Source organism: Cyanistes caeruleus, chromosome 32, assembly GCF_971803275.1.
Source record: "Cyanistes caeruleus chromosome 32, bCyaCae1.hap1.1, whole genome shotgun sequence".
NCBI classification, from domain to species: domain Eukaryota; kingdom Metazoa; phylum Chordata; class Aves; order Passeriformes; family Paridae; genus Cyanistes; species Cyanistes caeruleus.
In genome coordinates this window covers 1,928,842-1,945,386 of record NC_141733.1, presented here as the reverse complement: position 1 = coordinate 1,945,386, position 16,545 = coordinate 1,928,842, and the positions used below count along the sequence as shown (strand labels likewise).

The 16,545-nt window shown below is 62.7% G+C and overlaps 2 protein-coding genes and 1 long non-coding RNA gene across 16 annotated transcripts in view; 2 read left to right on the top strand and 1 right to left on the bottom strand.

The window, feature by feature from the left end:
* R3HDM2 (R3H domain containing 2) overlaps window positions 1-9,099 on the top strand; it is a 42,531-nt gene extending 33,432 nt beyond the window's left edge. For 9 of the 13 annotated variants that reach the window (XM_086870249.1, XM_086870253.1, XM_086870251.1 and 6 more), the window contains exons 13-23: window positions 69-238; window positions 2,678-2,920; window positions 3,482-3,608; window positions 4,041-4,276; window positions 4,598-4,752; window positions 5,178-5,278; window positions 5,949-6,118; window positions 6,253-6,397; window positions 6,485-6,585; window positions 6,684-6,768; window positions 8,475-9,099. In XM_086870249.1, the coding sequence (XP_086726375.1) occupies window positions 69-238; window positions 2,678-2,920; window positions 3,482-3,608; window positions 4,041-4,276; window positions 4,598-4,752; window positions 5,178-5,278; window positions 5,949-6,118; window positions 6,253-6,397; window positions 6,485-6,585; window positions 6,684-6,768; window positions 8,475-8,818 (1,877 nt within the window). In that variant the 3' untranslated portion in view covers window positions 8,819-9,099. Of the gene's footprint in view, window positions 1-68; window positions 239-2,010; window positions 2,101-2,677; window positions 2,921-3,481; window positions 3,609-4,040; window positions 4,277-4,597; window positions 4,753-5,177; window positions 5,279-5,948; window positions 6,119-6,252; window positions 6,398-6,484; window positions 6,586-6,683; window positions 6,769-8,474 lie in introns of all 13 variants that reach the window. The other 4 variants (XM_086870244.1, XM_086870243.1, XM_086870242.1 and 1 more) reach the window with 1 other exon arrangement.
* A 935-nt stretch (window positions 9,100-10,034) lies between these two features.
* On the top strand, window positions 10,035-14,600 carry STAC3 (SH3 and cysteine rich domain 3). Of its 2 annotated transcripts, none has more exons than XM_086870339.1 (12): window positions 10,035-10,198; window positions 10,916-10,982; window positions 11,320-11,581; window positions 11,888-11,985; window positions 12,169-12,244; window positions 12,340-12,431; window positions 12,543-12,609; window positions 12,815-12,864; window positions 12,984-13,078; window positions 13,326-13,377; window positions 13,524-13,661; window positions 14,033-14,600. In XM_086870339.1, the coding sequence occupies exons 2-12, from the start codon at window positions 10,917-10,919 to the stop codon at window positions 14,129-14,131; spliced, it is 1,095 nt and encodes a 364-aa protein (XP_086726465.1). In that variant the 5' UTR covers window positions 10,035-10,198; window position 10,916; the 3' UTR covers window positions 14,132-14,600. The 2 variants fall into 2 exon arrangements, with proteins under 2 accessions (XP_086726465.1, XP_086726466.1); XM_086870340.1 differs by having other exon boundaries at window positions 10,036-10,198; window positions 11,323-11,581.
* Window positions 13,008-14,097, bottom strand: LOC147647920 (uncharacterized). Its single transcript, XR_015281284.1, has 2 exons — window positions 14,012-14,097; window positions 13,008-13,391 (listed from the first exon to the last, which is right to left on the bottom strand). It is a non-coding gene; the product is annotated as an uncharacterized LOC147647920 (long non-coding RNA).
* Window positions 14,601-16,545: the final 1,945 nt, after the last annotated feature.

Below are 16,545 nucleotides of genomic sequence, written 5' to 3'. Positions count from 1 at the left end.
GACAGGATCCCCCCTTGCCCTCCCCTCTTCTCCTGGATCCCAGCCCTCCATGCCTGTCTCTGTTCCAGGTTTGGTGCTAGGTGCCCCTGAGGCCTGCAGCCAGTCCCCATCCTCGCAGCCCAGCCGTGGCCTCCTGCCCTGCACGGCCCCGCAGCCGCCCCCGCAGCCGCCCCCGGCAGCCCCCGGCCTCCCCCCAGCCCAGCAGCAGCCGGCCATGAGCAGCCCCATGATGTCCCAGGTGAGTCCCACAGGGCACAGCTAGGGGGGAGGCAGGGCCAGAACAATCCCGGGGTGCTCTGGGCTCACACTTGGCTTTGGGGGTCCCCACACTCGCTGTCCCTCTGTGGCAGAGCAGGAGAAGGTTGGGCTTTGGTGTTCCTGAGTGGTTCTGGGGGATATCCCACCTTCCCAGCTCTGCTGGCCAGCAGCCCCCTGGAAAAGGGTCTGTAGCCCTTGGATGAGTGGCAGTCAGAGTCAGTCCTGAGCTGCCCAGGACTGAGCTGAAGTCCTGGGGGAAGGCAAGCCTGGAGCAACGCTGGGTGTGTTCTCCAGACCATCCCTCCCTGAGTTAAAGCTGAGGGATGTTCCATGTCCCACAGCCTGCTGGGCTGTTTCCAGGGCTGGAACCCTCCGTGACAATCCTGTGTCCTCGTTCTGCTCCTGAGGCTGTGACCAACCTCAGCCCAGCCCTGTCCTGCTGCAGGAGTGGGGATGGGGTGGGAGCCATCCCAGTGCGGGGTTTGGGGTGAAAATTGTGGTGGTGTGGGGGCATCCATGGCACCTTCCTGTCCCACGTTGGTGCTGGATCTCAGCCTGCCCAGGGGTCCTTTGGCATCACTTTGATGTTACACTGGAGGGGTTCAAGATGCAACAGGGCAGAGAAGTTGCTGGATAATCAGACCAAGGCTCCCTTTTCCCATGAAAAGTTGGGCCAGGTGTTCTGAGGTTCCTCCTTCCAATCTGGGCTGTTCCATGACTCTCAGTGTTTTCACTAGACTGGACTGAGAGAAAGGAAGAACCTTCTGGAAAAGCTTTTACTGCAGGTACAGGAGCAGCTGCTTGCTGGCTGTTCCCAGCTGCAGGAGAGAGGGGAGCTGGTAGTTCTTGGGCCCTGGAGTGGCTCCAGGGTTGTGGATCTGTTTGTGGAGGATTCTGAGACTTGAGGGATGAGCTGTCTTCCTGGGGCTGGAATAGCAGAGTGCCTGGGTGGGATCTCGTGCAGGATCACTGGATTGTGTTGGGGTTTCAGTTTGTATCTGTGACTGTCTCATCCAAAGGTTTAGATCCTGGAAAAACTCATTTCAGGTGTTTGTTGGTGAAGGGTCTGGAGATGCACCATCCCCATGTCCCTTCTATGTCACCAAAGGTCAAATCAAAGGATCAAACCCCCCATCCAGCACTGACTGTCCCTGGGTCAGTGCCCAAAGCACAGTGTGTGGGTTTTAGTGAGGGGCTGTCATAAAGCAGGTGACAAAGCAGGGGTCCCTGTGGAAGGTGGGGGTACAGGAGTGGCCAAGGAGCACCGTAGGGAATGCTGGAAACAGGAGAGACACGTGCTGGGAGATGTGGCTCTCCTGCTGCTGCTGGCCCTGGTGAACTCGTGTCACTCTTCCTGCCAGGCAAGAGCTGCTTTGGGGCAGGTCACTCCTCCCCAGCTCTGCAGAGCCTCTGGCTGGGCTGTGTCTGATGGGATGGATGCTGCCCTGGAATGGTTTCTGTGCTTCCCAACCCTCTGCAACGCCCCTCTGTGTTTGCAGTTGGCTCACTTGACTAACCTTGTTGTTCCTTCTTTCTTTCCTTCCTTTTCCTTCCTTTTCCTTCCTTTTCCTTCCTTTTCCTTCCTTTTCCTTCCTTTTCCTTCCTTTTCCTTCCTTTTCCTTCCTTTTCCTTCCTTTTCCTTCCTTTTCCTTCCTTTTCCTTCCTTTTCCTTCCTTTTCCTTCCTGCCTGCCTTCCTTCCCTCCCTTTCCTTGCCCCGGATCTCTCTCCATTCCCTTCTCCGCTGGTCGTAGCCGGTCCCGGCGCTGCAGCCTGTTCCGTACTCTCCAAGCTCCTGCCCCCAAGTCCTCTTGCCAGTCTCTCCACCCCAGCAGTACAACCTGGTATAAACCCCAGTTCCTCTTCTGCACTGTCTGTTGTGCTCTGTGCTGTGTTTGTGTTGTGTGAGCTTGTGCTGATCAGGTATGTCCCGGACACCGACCCCCCTGGGGTTGGGATTCACGGAGCTCTGCGATGCCTGAGGCCATGGGACCACCGCTGCTGGAGTGGTGGTCTTGGAAAGAGCCTGGGAAGAGCAAATTCCAAGCCCAGAGCTCCCCAGCAATGCTTGTGCTCAGTGCTGGGGTCTGTGGCTGCCCCGTGGGCTCAGCCAAGCCCTCTGTATTGTCTCCAGGGGGATCTTTTGGGAATGGTGTCCCCCGTGGGATGTGGCTGCTGGGCTGGAGTCACCCCTGCCTGCGTGGGACCCCGCGTGTCCCCAACATCTGCTGAGCATTTGGCTCCCTCAGCTCGCATGTCCCCCTGTCACGCTCTGGGTCTGTGGCTCATGTGTGGGGGCCTTTCTGGGGGAGCTTCTCCCAGAGCAGAGAGAAGGGGTCTGCATTTACCAGCAGAGCTGTGTCCTACCTGCTGTTGTCCCACGTTCCGTCCTCCTCCATCCTTCCCCTTATCCCACTCCAGGCCGACGAGCTCAGCAGCCCCTTTGGGCAGATCAGCCTCAGCCGACAGGGCTCGACAGAAGCCCCGGATCCTTCCTCGGCGATGTTCCAGTCATCCCTCATTTCCCAGCACCCTCAGCAGACAGGATTCATCATGGCAACCCCTGGGCAGCCCATTCCCACCTCCAGCTACTCGGCCTCGGGGCACACGGCCCCCACTCAGCAGGTGCTGCAGCCCCAGGGCTACATTCAGCCTCCCCAGCAAGTAAGGACACGAGGGGACGTCCCCAGAGCTGGCAGGCCTGGGGCTGCTGGGGAATGGGTCCCTCTTTTTCTGCTGCTAGTTGGTGATGGATCCACCCACAGGGGTCCAGGCTCTGGGTCTCACACTCCCCTGTTAGGCACAGGATAATCCCCATGTCCCTCAGAGCCCACGAGGCTCTGTCCTGGGACCCCCCCGGGCCACTCCTGGCTCTCAGCAGTGGGGGAGGGATAGTGGCCTGACTCAGGGCTGACACCTCTAAGCTCTCTTTGGGGTCCTGCAGGGCTTTATGACCTCTAGGATTGTCCCCTGAGCTGTGAGGAGAGTTGTGCCTACTGTGCTGTTGCACTGTGTGCTGGGAAAGGCTTGGATGAGGAGGCTGGGAGGCGCGGGAAGGGGCTGCGGTTCCCCGAGGAGCCATCAGCTGGCCAGAGCCAAAGCCCTGGGTGGTTCCCTTCGGCAGAAGCCAGGCCAGGTGAGAGAGAAAACTGGTCCTGGGGGACCAGCTTTCTTGGTCCTGCTCCCTCCTGTGTTCTCACCACTGCGTTTTCTTGCCCCTGATAGATTCAGGTTTCTTACTACTCCCCCGGGCAGTACCCGAACTCCAGCCAGCAATACCGACCCCTCAGTCACCCAGTGGCCTACAGCTCCCAGCGCCCCCAGCAGCTCCCCCAGCAGTCCCAGCAGCCAGGTAAGGGGGTGTAAAGGGGGGAAGGGGCAGCTTTCCCTTTCCAGCTGCTTTTGTTGGCTCCAGAGATCTCCTGTGCGCTGTCTGGGGCCAGGTCACTCTTCCCTGTCTCCCACTCTTTGCTGGACCTGCCTCTTAGCTGGGAAGTTGGGGTGCCTCTGTCTGCAGAGGCTGTTGTGTCCTTCCCCTCCCTCTCCTCTGAGCTTGCTGGGGGAGGGGATGAGGTGGATTTAAGCCCCACTGAGGGGCTGCCAGGGGAATTTAAAGCCAGGAGCTTCCCTTGGGTGTGTTTATGTCTGCTCTAAGGGAAGCCCTTTCCCCACTCTTCAGCAGGAGGTGGGGACAGAGGCAGGATTTGATTCCCTAAATCCTAAATCTGGGGCTGTTTCCTGTGTCCAGCTGGGAAGCTGCTCCATTGAACCCCTGTTCTGGCAGGTTTACAGCCAATGATGTCCAACCAGCAGCAAACATACCAAGGTGTGGTGGGGGTGCAGCAGGCGCAGCCCCCCGGGCTCCTCAACAGCCAGAGGAACAACATGGGGGGCCAGATGCAGAGCGTGATGGGGGTGCAGCAGGCACAGCCCCCTGGGCTCCTCAGCAGCCAGAGGAGTGGGATGGGGAGCCAGATGCAAGGTCTGATGGTCCAGTACACGCCGCTGCCTTCGTACCAGGTGGGCATCTGCTGCTCCCCAGGGTGGGGTGCTGGGAGGGGGCCTGGGCTGGGCAGGATGTGCCTCAGGGATGGAGCCAAGGGTGGGGATTTGCTCACAGGGCTTGCCTGCCAGCCTGGGGAGGGCACATCATGTGGGGATCTGTGGAACACATCTGGAGGAGGAGGACTGGGAGAATCTCTGGGAGGGGCTGTGCCTGGCTGAGGTTGCTCTGGGCTGTAAAAAAAAAACCAGCTGGAATCTGTTTACTTTGCTGGTGTCTCCTTGGGCCAATTTCCCCTGCTCTGTTACCTGTTACCTGCTGCTTTCCTCCCTGCCCAGGTTCCCATGGCCAGTGAGTCGCAGAACGTGGTCCAGCAGCCCTTCCAGCAGCCAGTGCTTGTGCCAGCCAGCCAGTCTGTGCAGGGGGGGCTCCAGGCTGGAGGGGTCCCCATCTACTACAGTGTCATCCCCACTGCCCAGCAGAATGGCACCAGGTAAAGCTCTGGCAGCTCTGGCCTGCCTGGGGGAGAAAGGGGTGCTGTGCCCACAGGGGGCTTTGGGGGTGTCCTGTCGAGGCCAGGAGTCAGCCTTGATGATCCTTGTTGGTCCCTTCCAACTTGGGAGAGTCCATGATTCTCTGTGGTGGTTCCATGGTGACCCTGCTGTGAGCGTGGAGCACCCTGCTCCTGTGGCTGGAGGTGGGTGGGTACCACAAGTGCTGCTCCTCCCTGAGCTTGGCCATTCCTGGCTCCCTCGGTCAGGACTTCCTGAGCACCAGCATGGTGTGCCCAGCCCTCTGCAGAGGCTCCTTGTGTGTGTTCAGCCATCCCAGTAAAGAGGGAGCTGGGAATAACCTGTGCAGGTGCCCCAGCTCTTCCTCCCCATCCCCATCCTCACCTGAGCCCTGTCTGCTCCGCAGCCCATCCGTGGGGTTCCTGCAGCCTCCTGGCTCCGAGCAGTACCAGATGCCGCAGTCCCCGGCGCCCTGCAGCCCCCCCCAGATGCAGCAGCAGTATTCAGGTACGGGGGGCCACGGGCAGGGCTGGCTTCGACTCCGTGGGTGGGATCGGGTTTGGATCACGGGCTGAGAGCTGCCCCTTCCCAGCCAAGTCTGGCAGCTTCTGTGCAAGGGGATTCCTTAGACTGGGAGTGCCACAAGGAATGAGCAGGATGTGGCTCATGCCTGGCATCTCCCTGCTGTGGAGGGAGCTGGGTGGGCGGTGGATTGGTGGGAGCAGGAAGAAGTGCAGGTGGGGATTCCTGCTCCCTGGCACAGCTGCTGGGAGTGAGCTGGGAATTGGTGAGCTGATGCAGAAGCTGAACTGGGATGATGGAGGTCTGGACCTGGTGAGCTGCAGGATCTGAGCTGGGATGCTGGGGTTTTGTTCCTGGATTTGTGCTTGGAGCCTTTGCCTGGAGTTTTGTGGAGATGCTCAGAGCGGTCACTGAGCTGCTGTCTGTCAGCTTGGCCCCTGTGCTCCCATTTCTCCTGGATTAAACATCATCACCCCCAGATGTAACCTTTGCTGTTGGAGAGGAATCCCCAGAGGGTCCTCGTGGGGTTTTTTCCAGCTTGAGAAAGTCACGAGTGGCACAGGAGAGTCCAGAGTGGGATTGTGGGGGAGGGACAGGCCCTCCTGTGCCCCACAGCAGCAGAGCCTGGGCCATACACACCTGTGTCTGTCCCCAGGGGTGTCCCCGTCAGGCCCTGGTGTGGTGGTGATGCAGCTGAATGTCCCCAACGGCCCCCAGGCCCCCCAAAACCCCCCCGTGGTGCAGTGGAGCCACTGTAAGTACTACAGCCTGGAGCAGCGGGGGCAGAAGCCAGGAGACCTCTACAACCCCGACACCAGTGCTCAGGTACTGGGGGGACTGGGAGGGACAGGGAGGAGACAGCTCAGCCTTGGGGTGGGCTGGGTGACAGCTGGGGGGTCCCACGGGGGTGTGGGAGTGGTCACAAGCACTGGGGGTGTCTGACACTGTCCCTCCCCCAGGCCAGCACCCAGCTGAACAGCCCCATCACGTCCCCCACCCAGTCCCCGACGCCGTCGCCCGTCACCAACCTCAACAGTGTGTGCACGGGGCTGAGCCCCCTCCCCGTCCTCACACAGTTCCCCCGGCCCATGGGCCCAGCACAAGGTAAGGGGAAGGCGTGTGGGGGCAGCCCAGGGCTGGGAATGCTGTGAGGTTTCCTGGGATCCCCACAAATTCATGCTCCTCGTGCAGGTGATGGGAGGTACTCACTGCTGGGCCAACCTCTGCAGTACAACCTGTCCCTGTGTCCCCCGCCGCTGCTCCACAACCAGCCCAGCTACACAGGACACCAGGTACAGCCAGGCCAGGTGTCCCTTCCCCGGCCCCTCTGGGGGTACCATGAAGCCACAGTGTCCCCTGAGGTGACACGGTTCCCTTTGTCTCCTTCAAGGGGCAGACTGGAATGAAACACGGAAACCGGAGCAAGAGACAGGCCCTGAAATCAGCGTCCACCGACCTGGGGACAAGTGACGTAGGCAAGTGACCCCCTCGAGTTCCTTTGCCCTCTGATGTCCCCACAAACGGATGTTGGAGACTCCAGGTGCCATCCCTGCCCACAGCAGCATCCCACAGAACCCCGTGCTGGTTTTGGAGAGTGGTTCCTGCCAGTCCCTCCTCCCCACACCCACAAACACCCCCCAGCCCGGGTGAGTCCAGGCTGGGGGTGCAGCAGAACCAGCCCTCTGTGCCCGAGGGAGGTGGGTGAACAGGGAGTAAAACCTCTGAGGAGAAGGACACCTGGGTGTATTCCTGCCTCCCAGAGAGTGGGAATGATGGAGCAGGTGGAGCTGGAAGAGCTGGGATTTTATTCCTCTTTATCAGCAGAAAGTGAGTGTCCAGGCTCTGAGATGTCATTCCCACCACTGCTTTCCCAAGTCACTCTTCCCACCCATGCTTCCCTTTCCCGTGGGGCCTGCAGCTTCAGAGCCTCATCTTTGATTTGGGATCTCCCAGGGTGGCTGCAAGGGCTGAGGGTTCCAGTGAATCATTTCTCTCCACACATGTCCAGGATGTCTCCACTGGGTCCTTGGCAAGGGAGGGACCCACAGCTTGGATGGAGCAGCCCTCACTGACCCTCTGGAGACCTCAGGCTTGTCCCCCAGGTCACCTCAGTGTCACCACCACCAGCAGCTGGTTGTAGGGGCCCTTTAAGAGCTGCCTGCCCCCCTCCTGCCCCTGGCATGGTCTGTACGTGCCACGTTAATATTAGCAAAGAATCCCTGCAGCAGCTCTGCTAAGCCCAGAGCCAGGGCTGGAGCCAGGAGCTGCAGAGGGGTTCGGGTACCACCAGGCAGGAGCTGCAGAGAGATTTGGGGACCACCAGGCAGGGATAGGAGGGAGCCAGGAGCTGCACAGAGATTTGGGTGTCACCAGGCAGGGGCCAGGAGCTGCAGAGGGATTTGGGGACCACCAGGCAGGAGCTGGGAGCTGCAGAGAGATTTGGGGACCACCAGGCAGGGATAGGAGAGAGCCAGGAGCTGCAGAGGGATGTGGGGACCATGGGGGCAGGAGCAGAGGTCAGAGCCAGGAGCTGCAGAGGGATTTGGGTACCACCAGGCCAGGGCCAGGAGCTGCAGAGGGATTTGGGTACCACCAGGAAGGAGTCAGGAGCTGCAGAGGGATTTGGGTACCACCAGGAAGGAGTCAGGAGCTGCAGAGGGATTTGGGTACCACCAGGCAGGACGCACCCAGTGCCACCATCCTCTATGGGTGCAGCCATTCTCCCTCCCAGAGTCAGGGTGGGAGTGTGGGGTTGGTTCCCAGTCCTAGTACCTGAGGTTTGGGGTAGGAAAATGGGGCAGAACCCCCTGGGAAAGCCTGAAGTGCCCAGCTATCCAAAGGACACCAGGAGGACTTGGTGGGGAATACTGCTACACTGGGAAACAACACTGGGAAACAACACTGGGAAATAAATAACACTGGGAAATAACACTGGGAAACAACCTGCATCTCCTCCTGAGCAGAGCCAGCACGTGGGTACAGGAGGGATTGGGATGGGGCATTCCAGGGAGCAGGTAGGGGAGCTTTGGAGGGAAGTGCCTGGCTCAGAGGAGTGGAGTCCTGCTGTGGGTGCAGCCTGGCACTGCCCAACGTTCCTGGGCCCAGGAGGGGTCGGTGCTCCAGCCCGGAGCCGGGGAGGCTCGCAGGGCACCGGCCGGTGACAGCAACTCCTTCCCTGCAGTGCTGGGCCGGGTGCTGGAGGTGACAGACCTGCCCGAGGGCATCACACGGACAGAGGCCGACAAGCTCTTCACCCAGCTCGCCATGGCCGGTGCCAAAATCCAGTGGCTCAAAGAGACTCAGGGGCGCCGCGGGGACGGAGGCGGCGGGGACAACAGCGGGACTCCGGAGAACGGCAGGCACAGTGACCTCGCTGCCTTATACACCATCGTGGCCGTGTTCCCCAGCCCCCTGGCTGCCCAAAACGCCTCCCTCCGCCTCAACAACTCCCTCAGCCGCTTCAAACTGCGCGTGGCCAAAAAGAACTACGACCTGCGGGTGCTGGAGCGGGCGAGCTCCCAGTAGGGCTCCCGTGGGCACCGGCCACTCCCCTGGGCCTCTTCTCCTCCTGCCCTCCCTTCCTCTGGCCCTCCTTCCTTGATATATTTATATGAACATAATTAAGAGACAAGAAGTTGATTTTTTTTTTTTTTTTTTTAATTATTATTTTTGGAGTGACGCCCGTGCCCGCCCCCCTCCCCTGTGTCTATGGTTTTGTTTAAGCACTGTGTTGGACCGCACATACAGGTGTTGATTGGTATGTTCACTGCACATTTTATTTAATCGGATTATTATTTTGCGGGGGGGAATTTTTGGTTTTATTTTATTTTTGGGGGGGGTTGTTTTTAAATAAAAAAAAAAAAAAGGAGAATTGTTCATCACTCGAATGTAACTTCCCGTTCTCTACCAGGGCTGGGGGCTCTGTGCTGCCTGAGTGGGGTGAGGGGACAGCAGAAGGGACAATCCTGCCCAGTCCTGCCCCCGAACTTGGCATCTCCAAGGGCTGTAATCCCATGGGGTGCCAAAGTGGGGATCCCAGGCTGGGATTGATTGGAGCGTTTGGATTGGGGCCGGACTCCCCTGACAGATGTTCATGGCCTCTTCTCCCAGCTGCCAGCCCCATCCAGCTGTGGAATTCCAGGGCAGGAATGAGGGTGTGGAGCAGCCCCAGCTGTGTGCCCTGCTGGGAAACATCACATTCCTGCTGCCAGGAGCAGCACCTGGAGCTGGCAGGTGCAGGTGGGGACAGGATTTGGGGTGGCACAGCAGCAGTGGGATGCTCCCAACCTTCCTGAGCAGGTGCGGCCGGACAGGTAAGAGCTGCCAGGAAGGGAGGGAGGGCTCCAACCCCAGGTTTGTGCCAGCTCCCACCTCGCTGCCACCCACGGGCAGCAGTGGGATCCCAGCTCCCACCAGTCCAGCGGAGCCTGCAGCAGCAGGATTTGGTGCCAGAGGGTGCGAGGCAGCCACTCCACCCCATGAGAGACCCCACTGCCGCCCCTCTGCCCACCGAGCCCCCAGCAGCCTCCAGCGTGCCCAGCTCCTGGAACCCTCAGCGTGCCCAATTCCTGGAGCCCTCGCTGTGCCCGGTTCCTTCTTTGTCCCAGGCCAGGCTGGGGGGGCCCCTGGCACGCCCAGCAACCCACCAACGCAAATAGCCGGTGGCTCCTCCGCCCGCTGCCGCCCGGCGCACGCTGGGGCTCCAATTTCCCGGCGTCAGCCCCCGGCACCGCTCAGCTGTCGTCCCCCTGTGTCCTGTCACTCCGCTGGCCTCGGCACCGGGGCGGCTGCCGCCCTCCCCGAGCGCCCACCACGGAGGGCTGGGGGCTCTGCGGCCAAAGGGGCCCCGGCACCGGCCGCGCTTCGGGGGCTTCTTCAGCGCACGGCGACTGCTCCAAGCACAGGGTGAGTGCCCCGCGTGTGCCCCCTCCTCGGCGTGGCCGTGCCCACCCTGGGCACCCCCGCTGCTGCAGGGCCTCGGGGTGCCCCAATCCCGCAGTGCCCCTCACCCCAGCGCTCCCCATTCCCATTGCTGCTTTTCCTGGGGGCTGGAGGGGCTTGGGGCGTGGGCATCACCAAAAAAAGTGAGGTTTGGGTGGAAGCACTGCGGGGAGGGCTGTCAAAGGCGGCACCGGGATGGTTTGGGGGATGCGGGAGCAGGTCCTGCCCCCCGCGGCAGCCGAAAGCCGGATGATGCCCATCGGTGTCCCCCGTGCGCTCATCTGAGGGGCCGAGAGCGGCACCGTTTGCAGTTTGACGGTGAGATGGAGATGTCCCGGCTAAGGTGGGCACGTGCGGAGAGCCCAGGGGCTGGATCCCAGCACTTGGCACCACATCCCTGGGTCAGCGGATGTGCCACGCTCTGGGCTGGGCACCGACCTCCTCCAGCCTGGCCCTGGGGCTCTCCGAGGCAGAAGCAGCCCCGGGCGGGGCAGGGGCTGCAGGACGGGCAGTGGGAGCGGCCCCTGGCAGAACCAGCCCTCGCCAGGACCGGGGCTGCTGCACGGGCAGGGGAAGGGGAGGCACTGCCCACCCAGCAGCGTCTGACCCCTTCAGCCCCTGCCGTGCTCCTGCAGCTGGAACTGCCCCAGCCAACGCCATCTGTGTCTCTTCCCCTCGCAGCATGACGGAGAAGGAAGTGCCGGAGTCACCAGCTTCACCCGCTTCAGGTGGGAAAGGCAAGAGCCGGGTAAGTGGGTGCCCACAGGGCAGTTTGGGTGGGTGGGGGAAGCCCCCTCTCTATCATCACAGGAAGCTCTGGGAGGCCTGGGGTACCTGGTGGGACCCTGATCCAGCCGGGTGTTGGGTGGGCATTTCCCTGGCGCCCCCACATCCATGAGGTGCTCAGGAATCACAGTTTCCTCTTTTGTGGAGACTTCCCGGGACTGGGAGGAGGGTCCCCATCTTCAGAGCATTCCTGGAGTCTCGTCCCGCTTGTGGGGGGGTCTCTGGGGGGAGGAGCCGGGGGTCTCTCCCCTCCTGCCTCCCCCACACCACCACACACCGTCCGTCCTCTCCTGCCCCAGCAGCTGCAGAAGCTGAAGCAACTTTTCCAGCGAAAGCCCAAGGAGGAGCCGGCGCCGGAGCCACAGCCCAATGGGGAGCTGGTCAGCCCCTCGGGGGGACCCATCTACTACATCTATGAGGATGAAGAAGAGGAGGAAGAGGAGGAGGAGCCCGAGCCCCCTCCCGAACCCGAGAAACTTGTTAATGACAAACCCCACAAGTTCAAAGATCATTACTTCAAAAAGCCCAAATTCTGTGACGTTTGTGCCCGCATGATCGTCCGTGAGTCCTGAGGGGGCTGGGGACCACGGGCAGGGCTGGGGACCACGGGCAGGGCTGGGGACCACGGGCAGGGCTGGGGACCACGGGCAGGGCTGGGGGCCACGGGTAGGGCTGGGGACCACGGGCAGGGCTGGGGACCACGGGCAGGGCTGGGGACCACGGGTAGGGCTGGGGACCACGGGCAGGGCTGGGGACCACGGGCAGGGCTGGGGGCCAAGGCTGCCCAGGGCTCTGTCCCGGCCGTTTCACAGCTGCAGTGTCACATTCCCTCTCCTTTCCACCCTCCCCCCACTCCTCGACTGCCAGTCAACAACAAATTTGGCCTGAGGTGCAAGAACTGCAAAACCAACATCCACCACCACTGCCAGTCCTACGTGGAGATGCAGCGTTGCTTCGGCAAGATCGTGAGTGTCACCCCCCGGCTGCAGTCCCCGGGTCGGGCACCCCCGGCAGGACACAGGTGCCACCACCGCTGTCATTTCCTGGCTCCGAGGGGAACCTCGTCATCCCCGTCTCGGGGTGCCCCCGGCTCTGACAGGGGGGTCCGGGGGGTGCCTGATGCTCCGACCCCTCCTCTGTCCTCGCAGCCTCCCGGGTTCCGCCGAGCCTACAGCTCCCCCCTGTACAGCGACCAGCAGTACGCGGGCACCAAGGACCAGCTCGGTAATTCCCTCGTGTCCTTGGTCCCCACCCCGGAGTGTCCCAACCCCTCGTGTCCCATCCCTGACCCCCCCTCACCATTCCCCTGCCCCCCGCAGCAAACAGGAGCGACCCTGTGTTCGAGACGCTGCGGACGGGCGTCATCATGGCCAACAAGGAGCGCAAGAAGGGGCAGGACGACAAGAAAAACGTGAGTGTGGGGTCGGGCTCTCATCAAATTCCTGCCGGTGTGGTGCCAGCACCCCACTAAACCCCCAGCCCCCCCATTCTGCACCCTCTGAGAGCTCTCTCTGCCTTCCAGCCCCTGGCTGCGATGATGGACGAGGAGCCGGAGGCCACGAAGCCGGTGGGGAGCAAAGCTGAGGGTGGTGAGCGCGGGGCTGGGGGGCCCAGCCCGTGGGACAGGGAGGGAGCTGTGTTTGGGGGTGTCACCAGGGTGGGTTTGCCCTGCAGAAAGAGGGTCCCCAGTTCATGATGTCCCCACCCTGGGGCTCTCGCTGCATCCCCACGTTGGCTGAGCAGACCCTCAGGAGGCGCCACCAGGAGAGGTGTGACCCCTCCTCCCGTTCCCAGGTGCCTCTGAAGGGGACAAGAAGGCTGAGAAGAGCCCAACAGATGACAAGGTACTCCTCATCCTCACCCTGCATCCCAAAGCCTTGAGCAGAGCCTGTGGGATCTCCCTGCTGGGATCCTCAGGGCTGTCTGCAGCCCCTGGGACTGCAAACCTCACTGTGTCCCCCAGAGCAAGAAGCCGCAGCCAGGGGGGTTCCTGCAGTCTCACTATTTCGTGGCGCTTTATCGCTTCAAAGCCCTGGAGAAGGACGACCTGGACTTCCCGTGAGTTCCCAGCCTCGTCCTGGGCTCCTTCCCAAGGCTTTTGGGGTTTGGCTTGTTGTGGTTCCGTGGATTTCCCAAGGCTGAGCTGCTCTGTGCAGGGCCTGCTGTCCCTGGGCCCATGGGCTGTGTGTGTCCCGTGTCAGACATGGGGCTCGAGGGGCTGATTCTGAAGGAAAAGGGATTTTCCTTGGGGTGTCCCATGGCTGAGGGTCCTGCCCCCCTCACAGAGCCCCTCCTTCCCTTCCAGGCCGGGGGAGAAGATCACGGTGGTCGATGATTCCAACGAGGAGTGGTGGCGGGTAAGGTCGGAGCGCTGCGGGAGGGAGAGCTCGGTTGGGAACCCAAACCTGCCGGGTGGGGATCCAGCCTGGCGAGGGGAGGGGGTAACTGCGACCCCCGGAGCGGCTCCAATCCCCCCTTGCACTCCCCCACCGCCTCCTTCCAGGGGAAGATCGGTGAGAAAGTCGGGTATTTCCCTCCCAACTTCATCATCCGGGTGCGGGCAGGCGAGCGGGTGCACAAGGTGACGCGTTCCTTCGTGGGCAACCGGGAGATCGGGCAGATCACTCTCAAGAAGGATCAGGTGAGACGGGACCCCCTCCAAGCCCCCCATCAGCATCCGAGGACCCCCTCCAAGCCCCCCATCAGCACCCGGGGACCCCCTCCAAGCCCCCCATCAGCACCCGGGGACCCCCTCCATGCCCCCCATCAGCACCCGGGGACCCCCTCCAAGCCCCCCATCAGCACCCGGGGACCCCCTCCAAGCCCCCCATCAGCATCCGAGGACCCCCTCCAAGCCCCCCATCACAGCTGCACCCCACGACCAACATCCCCATCCCCCCGCTTCTCAGCTCCCCCAGCCCCTTGGATCAGAGCCCCGACCCCTTCACAGCTGGGGTTCCCCCTGCTCTGGGGGGGTCCCGGGGGTCTCACCGGATCCTCTGTCGCCCACAGATCGTGGTGCAGAAAGGGGAGGAGGTGAACGGTTACGTCAAAGTCTTCACCGGCCGCAAAGTGGGGCTGTTCCCTGTGGACTTCCTGGAGGAGATCTGAGGGGGGCTGCGGGGGGAGACCCCTGGGATGGGGCGGAGAGACTCTGGCTGCGGGGTGGGGATGGGGACAGGGACGGAGAGAACGGCTGCAGGGCAGGGATGGGGTCGGGGACACCCTCGGGATGGGGACGGGGGACCCTCGGGATGGGGAATAGAAGGACCCCGGGATTGGGGTAAGGGGCCCTGGCTGCGGGACAGGTTTGGGGTCAGGGGAGGGCACCCCCATTCCTGCTGCCTCTAGCATTGGGGTCCCTGGGGTGTCCCCCAGGAGCGGGGCAGGATGGGGGGACAGGAGGTGCCCCAAGGGAGGTTTTGGTGCCTCCAGAGACACTGGATGCAAGCAGGGGGCACCCCCAGACTCGCTGTGGAGCCCCCCCCGACCGAGTGGGGGGACACTGGGTGCCGCGGGGAGGGTCGGGGGGGTCCTCCCCGCTGCTCCCGGGTTTTGGCAATACATGGCTGTGCCCACCCCCCACTCTCCGGTGTGGATTTAATGGGGTGGGGGCACTCGGGGGGTCACTGTGGGGGCATCGACGACCCCTTGGGAGGTGCCACTGTTGGGGTCCCAGTGGGGGGATCACTGGGCGGGAGGTGGGGTTGTCACTGGTCACTGTGGGGGTGCTGGTGGCCCCATTGTGGGCGGAGGTGTCACTGGTCACTGTGGGGGTGCCGGTGACCCCCGATGGAGGTGTCACTGGTCGCTGTGGGGGTGCTGGTGGCCCCATGGTGGGAGGAGGTGTCACTGGTCACTGTGGGGGTGCCGGTGGCCCCATTGTGGGGGGAGGTGTCACTGGTCACTGTGGGGGTGCCGGTGGCCCCCGATGGAGGGGTCACTGGTCACTGGTCACTGTGGGGGTGCCGGTGGCCCCATGGTGGGAGGAGGTGTCACTGGTCACTGTGGGGGTGCCGGTGTCCCCCCGCGGGGGCTCAGCGGGCACGGGCGGTGGGAGGGGATGGGGCGGAACCAGGACCCCCCCGCCCCGTGGCTCGGGGGGCGGGGCTGGCGCGGGGCCCGGCGAGGCCCCAATAGGGGCGGCGGGTGACAGGTGCCGGTGCCGGGGACGGGACGAGACCTTGGAGCGCGGCGGGGGCGGGCGCAGAGCCAGGAACAGCCGCCCGCAGCGGGGGCTGCGCCCCGTGACGTCATGTCCCCCGTGACGTCAGCGGTAACCACGGCGACGGGCGGGCGGGGTGGGCGTGGCCTGAGGAGTGGGTGTGGCCCGGCTTCCCCGGCTCCGCCGCTAGGGGGCGCTGCCGACACGCCGCGCGCCCGCCCGTATGCAAAAATATGCAAATGAGGCGGGGAGGCAGCGGCGCCCCCTGGCGGGCGGATCCGGGGGCAGCCCCATCCCGGTACCGGAATTGGGGGAGGGGGAACGGGGAGGGGAGAGGAGAACGGGGAGGGGAGAGGGGGGTGCGGAGGGGTCCCCGTATTCTCCCCACTCCGTGGGGCCGGGACCGGGGAGGGGCCGCCGGGGGGGGAAATGAGGGGTACAGGGAACCCCGGGGTGAGGGGGGGAGGGAAGCAGGTGTGTGACCCCCACACTGGGGGTCTCCCCCCATTCCCAGCACCCCGAGTACCGGAGCTGCTGCTCCGAGAACGCTGGAGATGAGGGGGTGCCAAGTGGGGTGAGGGGGGGCAATCCTCGGGACTGACCTCCCTCCCTCCTCCCCTCCTGTCACACAGCTTTAAATGCCGAACCATTAAAATTTTCCACCTCATTTGCGGCTCCTCACACGGTTAATTTTCCCGGGATTGTCTATTTATTTATTTGCGGAGCCCTGCGGGAGGGGGGGAAGGCGGGGGGGGAGCAGCTGATTTGCTGCATCTGGGCGGTGGGGAGGGAAAGGGGGGGAACCACCCTGGGAAGGGGGGAGGGCTCTGGCTAATTTAACAGCTGAAGAGAACAACTTAATTAGAGTCAGCTGGAAAATTGGGTAGAACACCTTCTATCAGCCTCCCACCCCCCAGCCCCCTTCCCTGCTGGTTCCTGGTGGGATGCCAGGGGGGGATGCATTTTGGGATGCATTTTAGGGTACGTTTGGGGAGGGAGGGAGAGCTGGCCCCAGCCAAGCAGCCGCCCTTCATTACAGCCAGGAGCTAATTGGATTGATCGGCAATTAATAGGGGATTAAGAGGTGAAGCGGGCCCCCCCCAACCCCTCCATGTGCATCCCCCTCCTCACATCGCAGCTCCCGCTGCTTCCCGGATGGATGCGGGGGGCAGGCAGAGGTGGGGAGTCACTGGCACCCGGCGGATGAACTGAGGAGAGGGCTGGGATGGGATTTTCCACCTCCCATGTTATGTCTGCTGAGCACTTTTGGGTTTGTTTTTTCCTATTTTCCCTTGGTTTTCCCATTCCTGGTGCTCCCAGCCTGGTTTGTGACCTGGCTGCCCTCCCCCAGCGCGGGGTC